This window comes from Abramis brama (genome assembly GCF_963993115.1).
Source record: "Abramis brama genome assembly, chromosome: 7".
NCBI classification, from domain to species: domain Eukaryota; kingdom Metazoa; phylum Chordata; class Actinopteri; order Cypriniformes; family Leuciscidae; genus Abramis; species Abramis brama.
Window position 1 is genome coordinate 42,490,918 of NC_139969.1, and position 20,094 is coordinate 42,511,011.

General features: G+C 36.5%; 3 protein-coding genes and 1 long non-coding RNA gene across 6 annotated transcripts in view; 2 read left to right on the top strand and 2 right to left on the bottom strand.

Annotated features, from left to right (window-relative positions):
• Positions 1 to 20,094, top strand: part of LOC311087311 (uncharacterized protein) — a 595,635-nt gene that overhangs the window by 108,744 nt on the left and 466,797 nt on the right. The gene's annotated exons all lie outside the window — the stretch shown is intronic.
• The window catches only part of LOC311087319 (protein NLRC3-like), a 143,318-nt gene that overhangs the window by 4,167 nt on the left and 119,057 nt on the right, over positions 1 to 20,094 (top strand). Inside the window, exons 2-3 of the mRNA XM_084120645.1 lie at positions 19,255 to 19,383; positions 19,955 to 20,062. Of these exons, the coding sequence (XP_083976771.1) occupies positions 19,325 to 19,383; positions 19,955 to 20,062 (167 nt within the window). The 5' untranslated portion in view covers positions 19,255 to 19,324. The remainder of the gene's footprint in view (positions 1 to 19,254; positions 19,384 to 19,954; positions 20,063 to 20,094) is intronic.
• LOC311087376 lies at positions 2,904 to 17,214 on the bottom strand. 3 transcript variants are annotated; one of them, XR_014607244.1, is made up of 4 exons: positions 17,127 to 17,214; positions 16,642 to 16,735; positions 5,182 to 5,260; positions 2,904 to 4,213 (listed from the first exon to the last, which is right to left on the bottom strand). It is a non-coding gene; the product is annotated as an uncharacterized lncRNA (long non-coding RNA). The 3 variants fall into 3 exon arrangements; XR_014607245.1 differs by lacking the exon at positions 17,127 to 17,214 and adding an exon at positions 16,970 to 17,119 and having other exon boundaries at positions 3,971 to 4,213; XR_014607246.1 differs by lacking the exon at positions 17,127 to 17,214 and adding an exon at positions 16,970 to 17,119 and having other exon boundaries at positions 3,971 to 4,213; positions 16,642 to 16,738.
• Positions 12,507 to 14,871, bottom strand: LOC311087031 (uncharacterized protein; the record flags this gene model as incomplete). The annotated part of the gene is made up of 2 exons (XM_084120283.1): positions 12,507 to 14,010; positions 14,637 to 14,871. The coding sequence occupies 2 exons, from the start codon at positions 14,869 to 14,871 to the stop codon at positions 12,794 to 12,796; spliced, it is 1,452 nt and encodes a 483-aa protein (XP_083976409.1). The 3' UTR covers positions 12,507 to 12,793.

Here is a 20,094-nt window from a genome sequence, read left to right on the forward strand (position 1 = left end):
CGCACTGTAAACCCTTTGGTTAGGATTAGGGGTGCGGAGTGCGTGCCTATTACACGCCATTAAAGGGATAGTTCGCCCAAAAATGAAAATTCTGTCATCATTTACTCACCCTCAAGTTGTTTCAAACCTGTATGAATTTCTTTTTTCTGCTGAACACAAAAGAAGATATTTTGAAAAATGTCGGTAACCAAACAGTTGATGGACCCTATTGACTTCCATAGTAGGAAAAAAAATACTATGGAAGTCAATGGAGTCCATCAACTGTTTGGTTTACCCGAGATTTTTCAAAATATCTTCTTTTGTGTTCAGCAGAAAAAAGAAATTCATACAGGTTTGAAACAACTTGAGGGTGAGTAAATGATGACAGAATTTTCATTTTTGGGCGAACTATCCCTTTAAGTGCGTTAAGTTAACTATCCCTAAAACTGCGTTTCATAAGAACTACAAATACAATTCGTGGTATTCGCACTTTCATGAGATCGGGCTGGGCAAACACATTTACGTTGTGGCAACGTCTGCGCGAAATTCAACAACTGAGAGACAACATTCTGACAATACATTTTTTTTATGCTAGATATCCCCCATTTAGCATGTTATGTTTTGAGGTTAATTTTTAAAAAACGAAAATTTGGAAAAAAACGAAATAAACGAATATACAAATTTATTTTAAGTATAATAAAATAAAACATAAAAAGCAAATGCAGATCAGAACATTTAATGAACAAAACCGGGTTCTGTACATGGCAGACGTCAGGGGAGCGTAGTCGAAAGCCGGGCGATAAAGGTTTTGTAAACGGAATCAGTCAGGAGGATACATCCACAAATCCAGAGTAGCAAAACTAAATAGCAGAAAAATCAAAGGAAAAACTAAACGTGTGCAAGCGGTTACCAAACATTTTTTTCTCTGTGAGTTTTCAAAAAAAGGAAAAAACATTAACGTGCACCAAGTCTATGCGCTTAAGTTGCTGTCTGTTTGGTTTCCATGGTGACGCGTCTAGCTTGTTACGTGACACACCGCAGCCACAACAGCGCTGAATGAATGATGATCTGCTTTTATGTCATTTTTCCTTTTTTACATTTGTTAGCTATGGCATAAAATATATGATATTCCGATTGTCAAATATATGCAACGCAATTTATATATAACGCATAGTATTGCAAGAAAAAGGCACAATTAATGCGATCTTACGACAATTTTTTAAATACTCGACGGGCCGGATTAAACAGCCTAACGGGCCGCATGTGGCCCGCGGGCCGTAGTTTGCCCACCCCTGCTATAGAGCCACGAGCGCGCACTCCAGTGCCGGCCTGAGCCTTTTGGGGGCCCTAAGCAGAATTTGATTTGGGGGCCCCCTCCCACCACGCGGAGTCACCTGTGCTTGACGATTATTGACACAATGTCACTCTATAATGTTACATTATAAATTAATACAATGAGGTTATGTATTAATACAAAATAAATATTTAATAAAAAATAGATACTTAAAAATGTTTTAACTTTTTCTTTACTCTTACTTTTTCTTTTCTTTTACTAACTCTTTGAAACTTCTGAGAACAAAGTGTCACAAAACATATTAAAAAACTTATTTGCAAAATATCCTCAAACGTTTTGCAACACTGCAGTTTGAATGATGTCTTGTATGAACATGACGGAGTATGTTTTTATGTTTCCACTGTTCGATCGCGCCCGTGCCACACACACACACACACAACATATTCAAGCATTGCAATCTTGACATCGCAGCCTGTTCGTTATAGCCGTAATAAAATATAATAATAAAATAGTCAACCTAACATATAAAAATTACACTGCTCTGTTTAAATAAGCCTACAATTCTTATTCAGCACTGCATAGCCTAAGCAACGCTCAACTGTGATGTTTCCAAGCACATTTTTGCGCATGTGAAGAGAGTGATTTTTTTCCCCCTCGATATTGGATTTCAAGCACATTTTTGCGCATGTGAAGAGAATGATTTTTTTCCCTCGATATTGGAACGTGGGTGAAGTACAAAGAAGCCTTTAATAAAGAATAGTTTACCATCCAAATCCATCGCGAATGTTAAAACATTTTGATTCTAATGAGAGAGATACGTGAGCTTAACGCCGCTTTCACTTTCGCTTTAAATTATTTCGTTTTGGCTTGTTTTTAGTTATTTTTTTTATTCTTGTTCTGTTCTGAATATCATTAAATTTAAAGGATAAATCATTGATCAAATCAAATTTTTGTGACATGGCTTAACATTACCGTGACTTTGCGCACGAATTGTCAATGCACGCGATCGCGCATGACTCAAACACTGGCAGACACAGCAGCAGTTGTAGGCAGGTATATTGATCATGAAATCAGAATTTTCTTGTCTTGAATTATTAATCCATTCATTCATTTATGTCACTTGTTTAATTTAATTAATATGTAAAAAAAAAAAAAAAAAAAAACTCACTTGGGGGCCCCCTGGTGGCGAGGGGGCCCCAAGCAGCCGCTTAGTTCGCTTATGCCTCGGGCCGGCCCTGGCGCACTCCCATATATACGGATAAAAAGAGCGAATAAAAAATAAGATTTAGTTGAGAAATAGGTAAATAAGATCTGTATTGCACTGTTTTTGTGCTCTCGTGTATCATTAGGAGTGTCTGAAAGATGTAAACAGTGAGAGATCGTGTGGCTGGAGTGGCCGTAAACAGCGAGAGATCGTGTGGCTGGTGCTACGCTTCGCTTAGCCACGAGCGCGCTCCCATACGGGTAAAAAGAGCAAATAAAAAAACAGATAAGATGAGAAATAGGTAAATAAGATATGTATTGCACTGTATGTGTGCTTTTGTGTATGATTAGGAGTGTGTGATAGATGTAAACAGTGAGAGATTGTGTGGCTGGTATGGCCGGCGCGATGCTAATAGAGCCACGAGACGCGCGCTGCATTTTTATTTTATTTTTTTACCTTGCATATTGTGTAAGTTCGAGTGGTCGGTGGTCCGCTATCGTGCCGCTGGTTTATAATAAGTGTTTTCTGGCGGACCACGGTCGGTCCACGGTTCATAATCAGTTACTCATGCTAACCAAAATTCACTATAATGGATAAAAAAGCAATGTACACCAGTCTCAATAGCAGTTGCAAATTTATTTTTATTAATTAATTTTCAGTGAACAGATGAAATGGATACATTTGCATTACATTTATCAGATTATTTTATCCAATGTGACTATTAGTCAAGTACATTATATGATAAGTTGTACCCTTATGAAAATTAACCATGGTTTTACCACAGCATTTGCAGTAAAACCATAGTTGCTAACAAAATGAACCATGGTTTCACAACAACCAAGGTTTAAAAACATACGTTTATAGTCATGATTACCATAATTTTACAGCAATTATTACAGCAATATTACTAGTTCAACCATGGTTTGAAGAATAAATAAATAAATAAATAACATGGTTGGTACAGTTGTACCATAGTAAAACCATATAGTGCTTTTCACAATACAAATAGTTTCATAGCAGCTTTACAAAAAATGCATGTTCAAGGTTATATAATCACAAAATATCCTTTAATCAGCCAGAGGCGACTGCTACTCACTGGAGAGCATCTTCTGGCAACAAAGTAATGTCCATAAGATAATACAAGTCATGAGTTTAAAGTCCTAATTGCTATCCTTCAACATTTTTAAAGGGTTGCAGATTTTCAACCCGCTATTCTTACAATGTTGGTAATATGTTAGAACAATGTTTACTCCTTCTCTTAGTAACGTGTACTAAGATAATCCTGTTTATTTGTCAGTAAAACTGTCATGCAAACCTTCCCTTCCCTTCCCCGGTTCCACAGAAAAGGCTTAAGATAGTCCCTGACTAAAATGCATGTTTGAACTGTCTTAACTGGAAGCAACTTGCACTGACATATCTTAAAATATTTCAGTGCCATTGTTTTGTCTCAAGATGCACAACAGTAATTTGTTTTTTTTCCTTCTTTTTTTCAGAAGTACATTTTAAAAAGCTTCTTAAATATCCTAATTTAACTAAGGCCTAATCCTGGCTTAATCTAAGCCCTGTGTGTGAAACCGGGCCAATGCAATGTAAGGATAATATCTGGCAGTTTTGTGTCCATCTATAGTTGCCATCATGTGAAGTCTTCGTGAGTGTTGGTGTCATTAGAAGTCTTCACAAGTGAGGCTGGATCCACACTGGAGCTGCTGTAATCTCTAGTGAACTTGCTGAGCATCCTGAGATAGAAACAGGGAAGCAACAGGAGAAAGATTAGCATAGCTGCAGTTCATATTATTTCAGGCAAAAGATGATCATGTGCACTTTTTATTATTTCATCACATATAACTGAAGTGCAAGATTATGAGATGTGTAAATTTAATGCTTGGCTACAGAGATGTGTCTTTAATCTAGATTTAAATTAGGATCATGTTCATGTTTCTGGGCCCCAAACATATCAGGAAGGATATTCTAGAGTTATTCCCTTACATTCTATTGAATTAATAGAAAATCGTCAGATTTTAATGAGAAAACATGACCTAAGGAGTCAGCATTTTTATATTTGAATACTATACATTCTCACAATGCAAACGTCCTAAACATTTCTGAGTATTATCAATGTTGAAATCAGTTGTGCTGATTCATATTTTTTTATAAACCAGTGTAACAGTTTAATCCATTTTCTTTTTTCTCTCTCCAGGATTAATTGTTAAACAGACCCAACATATATAAATGGTAGTTTACACTACTATTCAAAAGTTTGGGTTCAATAGAATTATTATTTTTTATAAAAATAGAAAATAAATATTTTTATTCAGCAAAGATGCATTAAATTGACCAGAAGAGAGAGTAAAGATTTTTTAAAAAAATGCTTTTTTCCCCTTTCTATTCATCAAATAATCCTGAAAAACAAAAAAATGTGAAGCAGCACAACTGATTTCAAAACTGATAATAATCGTAAACGTTTCATCAAATCATCATATTAGAATGATTTCTGAAGGATAATGTGATGCTTCTCCATAGAAAACAGTTATTTAAATGTTTTAATATTATTGTTTTTACTGTATTTTTAATTAAATAAATGCAGTCTTGGTGAGCATAAGAGACTTCTTTCAAAACATTTTTTTTTTTTTTTTTTTTTTTTCAACAAGTTTAGTTCCTTTATTGTCCACAAGTGGAAATGTGTCTTTGGCTTGGTTTTACTTACTAGTCATATGGGTGATAGCGCCTCAGAGATGATGATCAGCTCAACTCTGCTACGGTGCAGGGCATCAGCATGGAAGGATCTAGGAACACAACAAACCATTTGTTACAGAGCCAACAATATTATTATACAATGACAGGTTTATTAAAAGAACAGAAGCTACAGCAGAAGTGAAATGCAGAAAAGAGAAAGAACAGACAATGATTTCTTAATTAGGATAACAAAATGTATGTTTTTAGGTTTACTTTTTCATTGTGTTGTGTATAAAACCCTATAACACTTGTGGTGTTCACAGTCAAAAATAACTGGTCTACAAAAAATAGCTTATAAATCACTTGTTATGCTATATAATAGTATCACCCAATTCTGGATTCAATCTTTTTGTCAACTTGTTTTCTTTCAGTTACCACTGTTTTTTATATTTCTATTTGCATCTGATTAATCGTGGGCCTCATTTTTCTGAGAGTAGGCATTTATGAATAATTTTGGAAATATTAAGTAAAATATGAACATGTTCATTATGTTCATGTACACATATGTGCATGTGTGCTTGCAAACATCGGGCCCTTGGACCTGAGCATGTGTGGATACATGCATACCCCTGATCTATATAGAATGACTGGATAGCTCATGACGTCATAAACAGTGAAGCCACCGCGCCGCCATATTGGTATTCCCTAGTGAGCTCACGCGTTCTATTGAATCAATAGGAAATTTTATGATTTGACTGAGAAAACATTGCCTAACGAGACACAGTTTTTAAATCTAAAGTCTCCCTGTACATTCTCACAGCGCAAACATCCTAAGCATTTAAATGGGTATTTGTTTAAAGTCGGAAATTTTTCCTGCTTATTAAAAAACGGCAATTTCTTTGCAAAAGGAATAAAAAGCTGTACGAGAACACTAGTTGGCCTTCACTGAAAAGCTATCTTCACAGGTAAGAAAAACAGTTTGATATTATTAATTAAATAGTGAATGCTAAAGACCTATATTTTTGTGAATTTGGTGAATATTCAGGTGAATATTGTTTCGTAGCCACGAATTAATATACCTCAGCACGTTATAATTTGTTCCCTCGTTTAATTATATTGTAGCCACGGTGTAATTCGTTAAATCAAAATGAGGGAGGGAATTAGTTTGTCGTTCAAGTCATCGTAACAACGAATTATTTAGATCAGTGGACAGGGCGCATAAGAAGCAGAGAAAGAGTCCCGGTGTTACGGATCAACTGGGGAAACGCGCGTGCACGCAGATAGTTTTACCTGGATTTCCAGCAGATGTTAGACGGCTACAGATTCGTCGCAGCCATTTTTCACGGATCCATGATTAAAAACGTATGTTTCACCAGTTGTATACACACTGGTATGCATAATAAAGCGATTTGTGTTTGAAGTGCGTATTCCTGCGTATTTGACGCAATTTCAAATAAGTTTAACATACTTAAGTGTCAAGCTCAGAAACCACGCCTATGTTAACATGGGGCATTTCGTTTTCATTGGATGAACAGACTTGTCAGTGCACTTCAGAAGACGTGTAAGAATCTTCTTCTCAACATTAGTGTATCATATTTTCTGTAGTGTGTTGTCATGAGTTCTAATCACAAATAACAACAGATGTAGATTAAATGAAAGTAGCTAGGCTACCTAAAAGAAACATAAATTGCAAAGTCATTTACATTTTTTTCAAGTTGCATTTATTGATCTTCATATAGCCTAATTTTATAATGGATCTATTATTTTTTATATAAAAACACTTATCAGCTCATTTTACTCTGCTGATTATATTAAGATCTCTTTTCTGTACAACCAGCTCTGACGCCTCTGTATCCTTTTCCCTGGACATAAAGCAGCTATGCTTATACACTTAGGGTCGTGAAGTTAATTATCTTATGAACTTGTAACATTTTCAACAGATTTATAAAATAAAAAATAAATAAATAAAAAATAAAACCGAATTTTGACTCTTCTTCTTTCAGAACAATTCTATATATCAAATATATAGTAATATTGAATTGTACATAGTGTCGAGCTTTCCTGTAGCTCAAACAGTACTGGGTTGGTACTTACAACACCAAGTTTATGAGTTCAATTCCCAGGGAAACTAAGACCTGATAAATGTAAATGTGTACCTTGAAATGCAATGTAAGTCGCTTTGGATAGAAGCGTCTGCCAAATGTGTAAATGTACATTATGCTCAGTAGGAGCATGAACTTGAATGTTGTGTATCTAATGTCTTGTATTGGACATGTAAAAAACACTTTGTCTTTAGTGATTAAAGTCCTGTGAAAAACACTGAGAGGCAACCACAAATTGTATTACTGAAATAAGCAAAATATATGATATAATGATAATGAATTATTACAAATATATACTGATATTCTCTATGGCTAATATTCTCATAGGCCTACTGTCACTAACCTCTTAATCATTTGTCACCTCACATGCATAGCATGATGACCCTCTCTAAAACAATAGGAAATGCTTTGTTTACTTGTTTGCTGACCTCTTTAACAAAAGAAATATGACACAATCGTTTTATGTAATATAAATTTAAATTATGCCAGTTCTCTTCATTTGACTGGTACCATGAATCTCATTAACATATTCTCTTTACTTGTTATTCATCACATTATGTGCTTTCATTATTGTTGTCGGCTAACCATTAGGAACACATTAAAAGGTCTATAAATGAAGTGTCATTGTTGTTAGGCCATATACTGCCACAGCAAATGGATGCAATTAAAGTTAGACAAATCCAAAACTTTGCAGGATAACCAATATCCCGATCGCTGCTCAAGAAAGGAGCGTGATTATATAAAGAGGAGATGTGAAAATTTCACAATGAAGGGTGATGGTGTTAAATTGTTCTTAAAAAGATAATACAACTGTGACATTTATTTACTAATATAACATGATTACATTAGATGGAGAGCAGCATAGGTATGAAGGCCAAACTGGCCAATGGGTAAGAAAAATGTATACATATACATTGCAAAACAAGTAACTGTTCTTCATTAACATGTAACGTAGTCTATAGTTTGATCTTCCTTCCTTAGATTGAATGTTCAGAATGTGGAAGGTGGGACTGTGTGGCCAGATCTTCTACTGTTGGCAAATACAGCTGTCCTGCATACATATACATTTACCTTTTTTTCTTCTTCCTTTTGTTATTGTTGCTTTCATACCTGTTAGCTAATGAATGTGTTTGTTGAACCCTGAATAAATGCTGTGGGTAATTCACTGGATTCATAAACTATGGCTTCTCAATTTTCAACACTCTTTAGGAACATTTATGGAGTGTAGCCTACTTTAACTCATTCCTCAGTAACATTAAAATAAATAATAAATAAATGCTTGACATCCCTTTTAGCAGTACTGCTGCTCAATTTAAATTAAGCCACAAATTGGCATCATAACAATAATCTGTGAATACACATGCACTGCAAAGACACAATGTCAATAGCATAATTTATTTAATCTACTTAGTTGTCATCAGATATTCAATTTCATTGAAACAAATGTAACAAAATAATGTGGGCGTGGTCTGTGTCGTGAAATTAAAACACATTAAAACTTCCCTTAAATGCGTCTGAAACATTCACCGGAGCAGCGACAGAGTAAACAACAGTGTCCTAATATGATACAAACATTTACCAATAACGTGGAAAGCTTTTAAATCTGCTCAGATTCGCTGTGACGAATTTGTCACCGTTCAACATCTGCTGGAAATCCAGGTAAAACTATCTGCGTGCACGCGGGCGTCCCCAGTTAACATGATCCCCAGTTGATCCGTAACACCGGCCGCGCGCGCGCACTCTCACCGACTTCAAACAACACAAGCGCTGTATTGCTCTCTCCCTCGCGCATATCAACATCAATTGACACAATAGTAAAAGGTTGGTAGATCGATTGTGTTTTATAGATAGTAGTATCTCATATAAAGTGTTTGATTAGCAAGTACATGTTCAGGAAATGCATAATACAAATTGTGGGTTAATGTAACGGTAAACGGACTCTGCACGAACCTCTTTTGAAGCTGTCAAATGGTGTCGCTGCATGTTGGACACTTATTTGTGATTTACTGCTCTGAGTATCGTTGTTTTATGAAGAAGCAGCAGCTCTTGCCTCGTAGAAAACAACGCGGGCATAGCGACAATTTTGCATATAAATTACTACTTAGGGCTTGAATTACAACATGTGGGCAGTTTTTCCTACATCCTTTTGTGAACGTCGTTTTACACTTTTATGCTGCACAGCGGGTCATCTTAAAAGTGCCGTCGGAGCTACCAATCTCTGTATAACGGGCGTTGGAGCCCTCTGCTGGTAGGGAATCGTAAGATGGCCGCTCGAACACTTCCGGTGGCTTCACTGCCTAGTGGCAGTTTAGAACGTCATGAGCTATCCAGTCATTCTATATAGACGGTTTCAACGGCAACAACATAAACAAACGTTACTGCGCATGCGCGCTTTTGTGGCCCAAACTTAACTTCCGGTAGAATCAATAACAAGAGTTCATCTGTACAAAGTAGCAAGCAAATTACATTAGCTAGCAAGTATGTCTAGCCAGTATTATTTGGGACTACCAATAGAAGAAAAGAGCCGTTACATGGCCAAACTTAAATGTGACAACGTTACACTACCAGATCCGTTCAACAAAACTTTGAGGCAAACATTATTTTCTACAGACCTGTCTGATTTACCGGAGGTCAGTCAGGTAAATATCTTTGAATACTTAGTCGAGAAGGAATGTGTGTACACCAGGGAGGCGTTCAAGGCATATCGCAGCTTGGATGCCTATAACTATTTTTATTCCGGTAAAGTTAAAAAAATTCTAGCACACGCGGATGGAAATACCTGTGTCGTTTACGGGGAAATCGAGGCGGGTCAGACGCTTTCAAAGAGCTACTCCGCCTGGATCATTGCGAAGAAGTCCGGCGAAGTCCAGAGTGGGCATTGCAACTGCATGGCAGGGTAAGTATGGCTGGCTAGCTAACATTACATTTTACAATCGCATTTAGGTACACTTTTTCAATACTTGCATTTATCCCGTTGATAAAATGTCTATCTGGATCTATGCAGCAATGGAGAGGTGTGTAGCCATGTGGGTACGATTTTGGTTGCTGCGGAGCAGTGTGTTCAGGATGGACTCCAGAGTGGCCCATCTGTCACTTCAAAACCAAGTGTTTGGTCACGGGTGACTAAAAAGGGGAGCATTTTAACAATTATTATATTCAATAACCATATCCTAGTATACTAATTCCTGTTATCCTATTTCAAATATCAGTGTACAATTGGTGGTATTTTGTACAACAATTTTCCTTAATTATTTGTATTATCATGTACAGTAAAGGCCAAAAGTTTGGACACATAGCTATTTTTAATGTTTTTGAAAGAAGTTTCTTCTGCTCGTCAAGCCTGCATTTATTTGATAAAAAATACAGAAAAGAAAAGTATCACAGGTTATGAAAAAAATATTAAGCAGCAGAACTGTTTCCAACTTTGATAATGATTCATCATATTAGAATAATTTCTAAAGGATCATGTGATTGACTGGAGTATTGATCCGGAAAATTCAGCTTTGCATCAGAGAAATAAATTATCATTTAAAGTATAATAAATTTAAAACCAGTTATTTTAAATTGTAATACTTTATCACAATATTACTTTTTTTTCTGAAACTTCTTAATGTGTCAAAACTTTTGGCCTGTACTGTATATTTATGTATAATGTACATTTCAAATATCCTTTCAGGCTGATCCACAACCAGTAGCTCAGTGTGATTTTTTGAAACCTGGCAAGAAGATCAAGCTACAAGCTCCCCACTAAATCCAGATGGGTCACCAAAAAAGCTTTTTAAAGCCCTGAAAGTAAGTTATAGTTCATATATCTCTAACAAATCAGCTAGTCTAATGTAAAAGATTCAGTACTATATATATATATATATATATATAGATAGATATAGATATAGATATAGATAGATAGATGGCAGTGTAGGTAAGATCTTTTCACCATTTATTTTAGGAAGTTGTGCCAGGCTGTGCTCTCTTTTCCGTCATGTGTGACAGCAGTGAGACAGACACAGCCTCTGAGTCAGGTAGTCAGGATTTCACCAGCAGTCAGGGAGAACAGGATGCTCAGGGAGAGGAACTCAACGTGTTCAGCAGCTTAGCTCAGCCCCACAGTGAGCATGGTAGTGCTCTGAGCTGTCCAAAGTGCACAGCATTTTATGATGCCTTCATTAAACTGAACCCAGATCAAGTGGTGGAACTAGAGAGAAACACTAGAAAACAGAGCATAGAACCACTCTGGCATGATGCGCGCAAGCTACGCATAACAGCAAGCACAGCCAGCAAGGTGCCTCAGCGTGAGACAACTGACCCAGCTAAGTTTATCACTGAACACCTCTACCCAAAGTTCCAGGGGAATGTGGCCACAAGGTATGGGAAGGAAAGCGAGGGTCTTGCTAAGGATCAGATTAGGGAGAGGGGCTGCATAGTGATGGACAAAGGGTTGGTGGTGTGTGCAGGAGACCCATGGCTGGCAGCAAGCCCTGATGGTATCATTGATGGCAAGCTGCTAGAAGTAAAATGCCCTATCACACTCAGTGCTTGCACATCCCTTAATGATGCACTCACTGGCACAAACCAAGACATCAGAGTGGAGGGTGGGCAGTACATTGTGAACCCAAAAGGCCCCACAGGTTACTACAGGCAGATACAGTTAGGGATGCACTGTCTCGGGCTGAAAACATCCTGTCTGGTTATTTGGACCCCAGCACAGCACCTGGAACTTGATGTGCCTTATGACAATGCTTTTGTCTCCACATATATGCAAAGGCTACGTAGCTTTTACTTTAAACACATGCTGCCAAAAGTTGTGGATGAATTTGTAGAGGGAAGACTGCAGTTGAGTGACAGCTACATGAAAATTGTCTCAAAAGCAGCTCAATAGTGCTGATCTGAAATCAGTTTTAAAAGAAAAAGAAGGGTTTTTTTTCTTAAAGCATAGGTTGTTCCTGCCCTTTTGACCACCAAGCTTTTTCACTTTTTACATCAAATACATAAATACATTAAAAACGGAAATTGTAGTCTATAGTACTTTATTCATCAGTCAATAAATCAGTTAATCAATAAATCAGTTAATCAATAAATCAGTTAATCAATAGTTGTTAGTGTTCATTAGTGATATATCATTTCATTTTATAATTACAATCCATTTGAAAGATTGTGATACAAGTTCAACACTACAAATATGATAATGCAATGCATGTGTTTGGTATTTTAATATACCGTATTTAATAATAAAAAATGTAATCCTGTAGGTAAAAGTATCAAATTAAAGGGTTTGTTCATCCAACAATGAAAATTCTGTCATTCATTTCTCTACCATTCATTTCTCTACTTTCGTTCCAAACCTGTAAGACCTTTGTTCATCTTCAGAACACAAATGAAGATATTTTTGATGAAATCCGAGAGCTTTCTGTCCCTCCATTGACAGCCTAAGTAATTAAAAATAGCTTAATTTGTGTTCCGAAGATGAACAAAGGTCTTGCAGGTTTGGAACGACATGAGGGTTTTTAGGTGAACTATCCGTTTATGTTGTGGTTAAGTCCTGCTTTATTTTGGTACAAGTGGTTTCCCCAGATTCGAAAGTGCTGCACAAACAATTAATATTTTATCTATTGTGCAAAGACTGTTATCATTTCTCCGTTTGACCATACTGACTGGCAGGGTGTTCCGCAGAATTCTGAATGTCTTCAGTTTTCCTATGGCCCTTTCCACGTGGATTCTCACTCGGGACATTTTTCTAGAGTGTGTCACCTCTAATCCTGTCAATTGTTTTCTTCCCTTTGTAGATGCTGGTACATGAAGACGAACACATTTGGTGGCAAAATATTCGGGAAAATTGAAGCCTCGATCAGCCATTACATGGTCTCCTTGTTCAAGAAGGTCAATTAACCCGGAATTTTTTGTTATAACCTTGTCACTAGCACGACCACCCCAGACTTTTGATAAAAATGTAAAAGCTCCTGTTGGACTAATACCAACAAGGAACTTCACAGTATTATGTGATTTGTAGTGGGAGTATGTGACTGCTCGTGTTTGCAAACTAGTTGGCCTCTCAATGAACACTTCAGTACAGTCTATTATACATCTAACTTGTTGGAAACCTGTAGTCTTGAAGAGGGTGGGGAGATTTCTTCTGATGTCTTTCCTGGATGGCCACCGGACAAGGCATTGTAACTCTTTAGCCATCACATCGAGCCATTCATGAAAGATGTTTGAGACAGTTCCACAACTCACTCTGAAGCGAAAAGCGAGGTCTTGATGAGTTAAGCCTAGACGAAGCTTCATCAGGACCACAAGAAACTGCTCGGGAAGGGTAAGTATGGTTGATGATGCGTTCCATGATGTTGTCAGGTAAGTGAGGAGGGTGAAAAACACAGAAGCAGATGGTAGACCAGTGTAAAAATGAGTGTGCTTGTCATCATTTAAAATAAAATCAGACGGACTGCCAAACAAATGATCTTGTAGTCGTTTTTCTTGAGATTCCAGTTTCTTCTCCAGTAAAGCCATTTTTCTTTTTAATTCAATGTTTTCATTTTGTAGCTGGTCAATGTCTGCCATTGACAGATCTGTACCCACAGCAGTGCATCCTTCTTCAGGGTCAGCATGGGTGACCTCTAAGGAAGGTGAATCCATAGACTCAACCACAGATGGTCTCCTCTGTCTCCTCTCGTATCGCTCCAACTTCTGTGAACCATCAATGGTGTTTTTATGAGCGAAAACTGATGGAACATAATCTGGATGGCATGGGTCCACTGATGGCGCACCTAAAATAAAGACAGACACAGTTTGTGTTGACAGTATTGCACCTTGCTAGCATCATACATACATGCTTTGCATAATCCATAACTTTTCTGGTTTCATGTGCATTTCTATGATATTGATTAAAACGTATTAATTAAAAAAAATATTAGTAGCCTACTAGTACATTGAAATTAGATCAAAGTCAAATTTATTGCACAATGCACACTTGTTTTAAACCAGCTTTACAGATAAAACATATCAGTGATAATGTAGTAAATTCGTCAGTGAAAATGTAGTAAAAGTCCATATTTAATACTTAATTTAAAGCTTCATCAGAAGAGCTATGCATTATTGTATTTGTTATGTCCCCAGAGAACAAGCCAAAGGTGACTGTTAGTTAAATAATGTAGGTTATTTGTATAGCATTGATGGAAAAAACATTGTGGCTTTTATGCTTGATGGATATCAGGTATCATAACACTAGTTTAAATCATAGCTAAAGCGTATCAACTACAACATTGAGCTAACGTTACTGTGTAAAATTAATGTATACAATGTTACAGCTACGTGTGTAGTAATCAATTTAGTTAAACACACGCTTGTTATTGGTCAGCTAGCTATTATCTGTTGCTTATCATGAGTTTCTTACCTGTAACGAAGTGAGTGCTACAGATCCTTGAATTCTTTCCTGGCTGCCAAGCCTCTCTTCGCACAGCGGTGATCCAAGCTCGCCGTCTCCCTTCGTTTTTAGGAAACCGAAACATTTTTATTTTCGATAATGTATTTGTTCCAGAGGTCAGGTTGCATCCCACAGCACAACAACCTGAGCCAAACTTCAGTCTACTCATCATCTTCATTTTAATTGCTTTCGTAGTCGGCGCCATTATTATTACCTTTTACAGTCTATGATTATTACCGATAAACAAACACAGAGCGGAAGTTAACTTCGGGCCAACGCGTAACCCTGGCAACGCGCGTGCGTCCGATGAAACCGTCTATAGATCAGTGATGCATACACACGCTACCCAAACACACACACATTAAAACACAGAAACTATTTTGAATATTACACACAGGGGTTAAAGTGGGCCGGAACGGTCCGGAACTGCGTTCCGGCACCTCAGATAAATTAATATATAAATAGATTCAAATCAAATCAAATCATTCTAAACAAATTCAATGATTCTAATTATTCATCATATCAAAACTGAATATCACCGCCTGGCCCCGCATTCACAAACACGCTTCCCGACGTTATGTTCTCACGGTTCTCCTGTCTGATTTTAGTGCATCTACACCGGTTCACGCCTCCCCTCCCCGCTGAACGCCAGCGGTTACTAATGCGTGAATGCACTCACGGGGGTTGAGCGCGGTAAAGTTAGTTTTAGGTTCGATATTCGCCGGACATTTGTTTTCCCTTGTAATATATTTTATTATTATATTACATATTATATTTATAACCGAGAATGCTTTGACGCGTTTCCACAGCGCATGAACGTCTGCCAATTCCACCAACTGCATTAAACGTAGACTATAATTTGTATTATTTAAAATGACTTTTAACATTTAAAAATAGACGTTTTCAAACTCCAAAGCTTGTAGAAGGTTCCTATTGGCAATACTGACTTAGGCTACAGCTTTCCTGGTAGCCTTAAAACTTGTCTCAGAAAATGATTCATAAAACATATAAATATCAGTTGAGCCTGTTTACTTTCTTCACTGACACAGACGAAAATGAAAAGACTATCAGTCAAAGTTCAGCTTTAGGATGGGAAGAATTAGGGCAGAAGGAGACTGAGAGAAAAAGAAAGATGAAGATGAGGAGAGGGTATTGACAAATAATCTAATGACCAAGTTTTAAGCTATTTCTTAGCAATTTTTTTATTTTATTTTTTGGCCTTCAAAAGCCCAAAATTGCACATATGTTGGTCAGAGAAATCCAAATTTTCTCGGGGGAGCATGCCCCAGAACCCCCCTAACTACCGCACATTTCAGTCAGTTTTGGACTTCCCATTTTTAGGTTTAAATTCACATTGTGAAAAACAAGGTTGTGTTCAATATCGTCGTGTTCAGCAATTTTAACATAGTATCGTCATCATATCAGTGTAGATGTACATGGACCAAAATAAAAACATTAAAATAAGTATTAAATAAGTATTGTGATACTTGGTGCCAGTGCCACAGTGACATTCTTGTCCCAAAAAGTATTGCTATACCACAATACTCAATTTGTAGTCCCACGGTGAGTCATTTTTCCCTGTTGCACCTACACAAAATTTGAGGGTTCCCCCACCTGCCAAATCCCACTTTAACCACTGATTACACACATTCTTTTTCACAGAAACTTGATCCTACCCTGAACTGCATCTAATATTCATTTATCCATCTGACATTGATACACACAAAACAAATCAAACTTCCTTTTGAAACATTAAAGTAGACTAGTTTGATCAACATGCAATGTTTTTCATATTTTATAAAATTCATAAATGCCTACTCTCAGTGAAATGAGGCCCACGATTAATCAGATGCAAATAGAAATATAAAACCAGTCCTAATTGAAAGAGAACAAGTTGACAAAAATACCTATGAGATAACATTAACTAGTATTTTCGGGAAAAAGAAAATCTCTGTTATTTAATGAGCTTCCTCACCTCACCTGTGTTTCCCACTTCTCTGGCAGCAGCTTTCTTCAGAAATGTTGACATTATGGAGCTTTCCTCTGTTGTAGAGGGATTATTTGTGTTGCTGCTGAAATCATGGAACAATTTTTATCAATATTTGTTAACCGTTGAGCTAACGTTAGTTTCAGCAATTTTTAAGCACTCCATGTATTACCAGTACGTTTACGTTAAATAAATTAGCTTACGTCCAAGCAAAATCTTTACAAAACCTCTCATCTAACGTTACACATAAGATGTGATTAAAGGCCCAAACTTTCATAAACAAAAGCTCAAGCTATAAAGTTAGCAGCTAGCCTACCTCTTCTGAAAACGGTTGAGATGCTAACGGACTTTTTCGAAGACACTAAACCATTTCTATAAAGTAAATATTCAACAGAAGCGTGTCAATTACAAGTTAGATAATTGTCAAGAACAGTTGTGTGTATTATTTGTGTGATTTTAGAGGCTAAACTCACCTGAAAGCAGTGAAAACAACAGCGAGAGACGGAGTTTTGCTGACAGTTGCAGTAGTGCGGTCCCGCGTCGTTTCCATGGCAACTCATCAGTGTTCACGCGCACGCACATTAAAACGCGTCACAGTCACACAGCATTTACAAACATAAACATCTATAATAAGAACCTTACTTGAATTAAAATCTTTTTATAAAATTATGAATTGAAAACTCATTTTGTAGTTCTATGACCCATTCATAGGTGCAATTACCACTACTGCACGTGATAGTGGGACAATTGTTGCTTTTTTTATAATTTAAATATTTTTGTTGTTGTTTTTACGAACACTCAAGCCCCATATTTCATTTGAACGTGTGCTAAAAATGCTCATAGGCAGTATTTTTTATATCACCAACATTTTGCTTTTGATATTGCTGCAGCTATTAGGTCAGTTTCATTTTTTTTATTCTGTGCTTTCAGATTATTTTTAACTGTAAAAATAAATTAAAACAAATATACATTTATAAATTAAAGATCCTGTAAGCGCTCAGAAACACGTGGACCGACTATCGGCTTGCCACTGGTGTGCCGACGGTGGCCCAGCCGCGGAAAACCGCTGGTGGCGTGCCACCCAAAAAACGCTGGCAGAGCAACGGGGTTTTCAGATTGGTCGGGTTGCCGATGGTGTGCCGCCGGAGGTCCGACCGTGTCAAACTGCTGACTTTGTGCCGCCCAAAAAACGCTGGTGGACCGCCAGGTCATTGTTAGCTATCTTCATTATGAGTCATAATCATAAATACAGTGCGTGTTCACAGTAACAGTTTAAATAAATAAAATAATGATTTAAACTATGTTTTACTTCTGATATAAACATTTAGATTAAATATGCCATTCTCATTAATGGAGTTAAACAAATTACATTAAATCATTACTGAGAAGTTAGGCTACAGCATTTTTTTATATTCAATAAATATAAATATAAATATTTGTAGTGGATGCGATGCTTTTGAACACTTTTCCTGTGGCATGTTGTGTTTTAATGTTTTAATTGCTTATCATGATAACAGCAGATTGTCTGAGAAAATATTTTTAACATTATTGTCTCAACATTTACATCGATAGTCTGGCGATATAATTTATTTGATGTTGGTGTACTGTGGAGTGGGTAAAACTGTTTTTAATGGCAGGCTAGCAGATACCGTTGACTCGCGCTAGCCTAGCACCGGCGAACTATGCAACTGGAAGGACTGGGTGAAAAATGTTGAAAACTGTCTCCACTGATAAATAACACCCAGGCTAACTTGGAAATGAGGTCCAAAATCCTGAACCACCCATTTAATACATTCTCCATTACAGTCATTTGTAATTATTAGGAACTTTATATTGTATATAAAGCGTGATTTAAATGTGAATTACAGAAGGCTGTTCTTCTGCTACTCCGAACAGACGAGGAATCTGCCAGAAATTACAATCTTTTTTAACTTAACTAATAAAGTTTTATTAAAAACGAATATGTTTGAAAGTTTTCTTCCATTTCCTCTTCAGTTTTAGACTGCTGTTTTTGTGATGTGAAATCGAAAGTATTTTTGAAGCAGACATTTACAGTAGACAGACAGATGAAGCCTGACGGCAATGAAGAACAATCTGCTGTTATTAAACTGAGTATCTCAGTTCATATATAGCAATTATGATTAGTAGTTATACAGTATGTCTATTATAATTCTGCTTTCTTTTACTCAATCAGTTATTTTAGGATCATTTAAAAGTAATGAAATCAACCATCATTGTGAACTTGAAGTAATGATTAAATGACAAACGATTCAACAATTAATAAAGATTGGGTAAATATGATTGTAAAATGATATAAAACTGTGATAGAGAATATAACAAATCAGCTTCAATTTTCCCACTCAAAGTTTTAAACACAATTGCTGTTTCCCAATTAATTAATATTTAGAGTCAGTTAAACTCATTAAACAATCAGAAATGATTAAGACCATTTTGTTATTTTACATGGCAATATATTTGTCTGTAACTCACTTTATTTTATAGATTGTTTTTGCTGTTGCTGTTGTTGATGATAACTCAGCATTCTTCATTATTGTCTTAAATAAGATGTTCTTCATCTGTGTAAAATGGTGTCATTTCCAGGTGATGCTGAAGGATTGAGTGTTTCCAGAAAGCAGTGCTGATCAGTTTTCAGTGTCAGTTTAGCTGCAGTATGTCAGAGGAAAGAGGAAAGGACTCTCTCTCTCAGATGAGGCTCTCAGAGAAACACAGGTAAGACTGCGTCTGTTTTCATCAGTTTAAACTCCACTGGACTTTGTGTTTCCCTGTCAATAACACAACTTTAAGCATTGTTCTATATTTGCACAACTTCAGTTTTTAACTTCATTAACTTCAACAATAAATATAAAGTTTCCTCTATAGACAATATCACAGTTAATAATTTGTTAATAACCTTCTAGATGCTGAATTAATCCAAATAGATGATTTCAGTTTTTAGATCATAAAATTATTGACAGACATTAGGAAACAACTATACACTTAATTTAATTCAATTGTCGCACAGACATTTCTGCTCTCTATTTCTGTCAATAAACAAAAACTTGACATGTTTCTTAAATTAGTCAAGTATTTTTTAACATGTTGAAACTATCTCATGTATATTAAAGAAATCGTTTAACTAATGCGAGCCAGTAAAATAAAATAGTAGTTAACTATAAAACAGTAAATTGTATGAGTGTGTATTTCTGTGGAGGATTAGATAAAGACACAGATGTGTTTCACACACAGTTGATCCTCCTTTACTAAAGTGTTTTCTCTCTCTCTCTGTTCTTTGTGTCATCAGTGTAAGATCAGGCTCACATGTGTCCAGCTCTGTGTCTCTGAAGAGTGACCAGTCTAAAGGTGGAGGACCACCAGACTTCAGTGAGAAAACACCATCATCTAATAAAAGGTATTTTGTGTGTTTACACTACATTATATTGT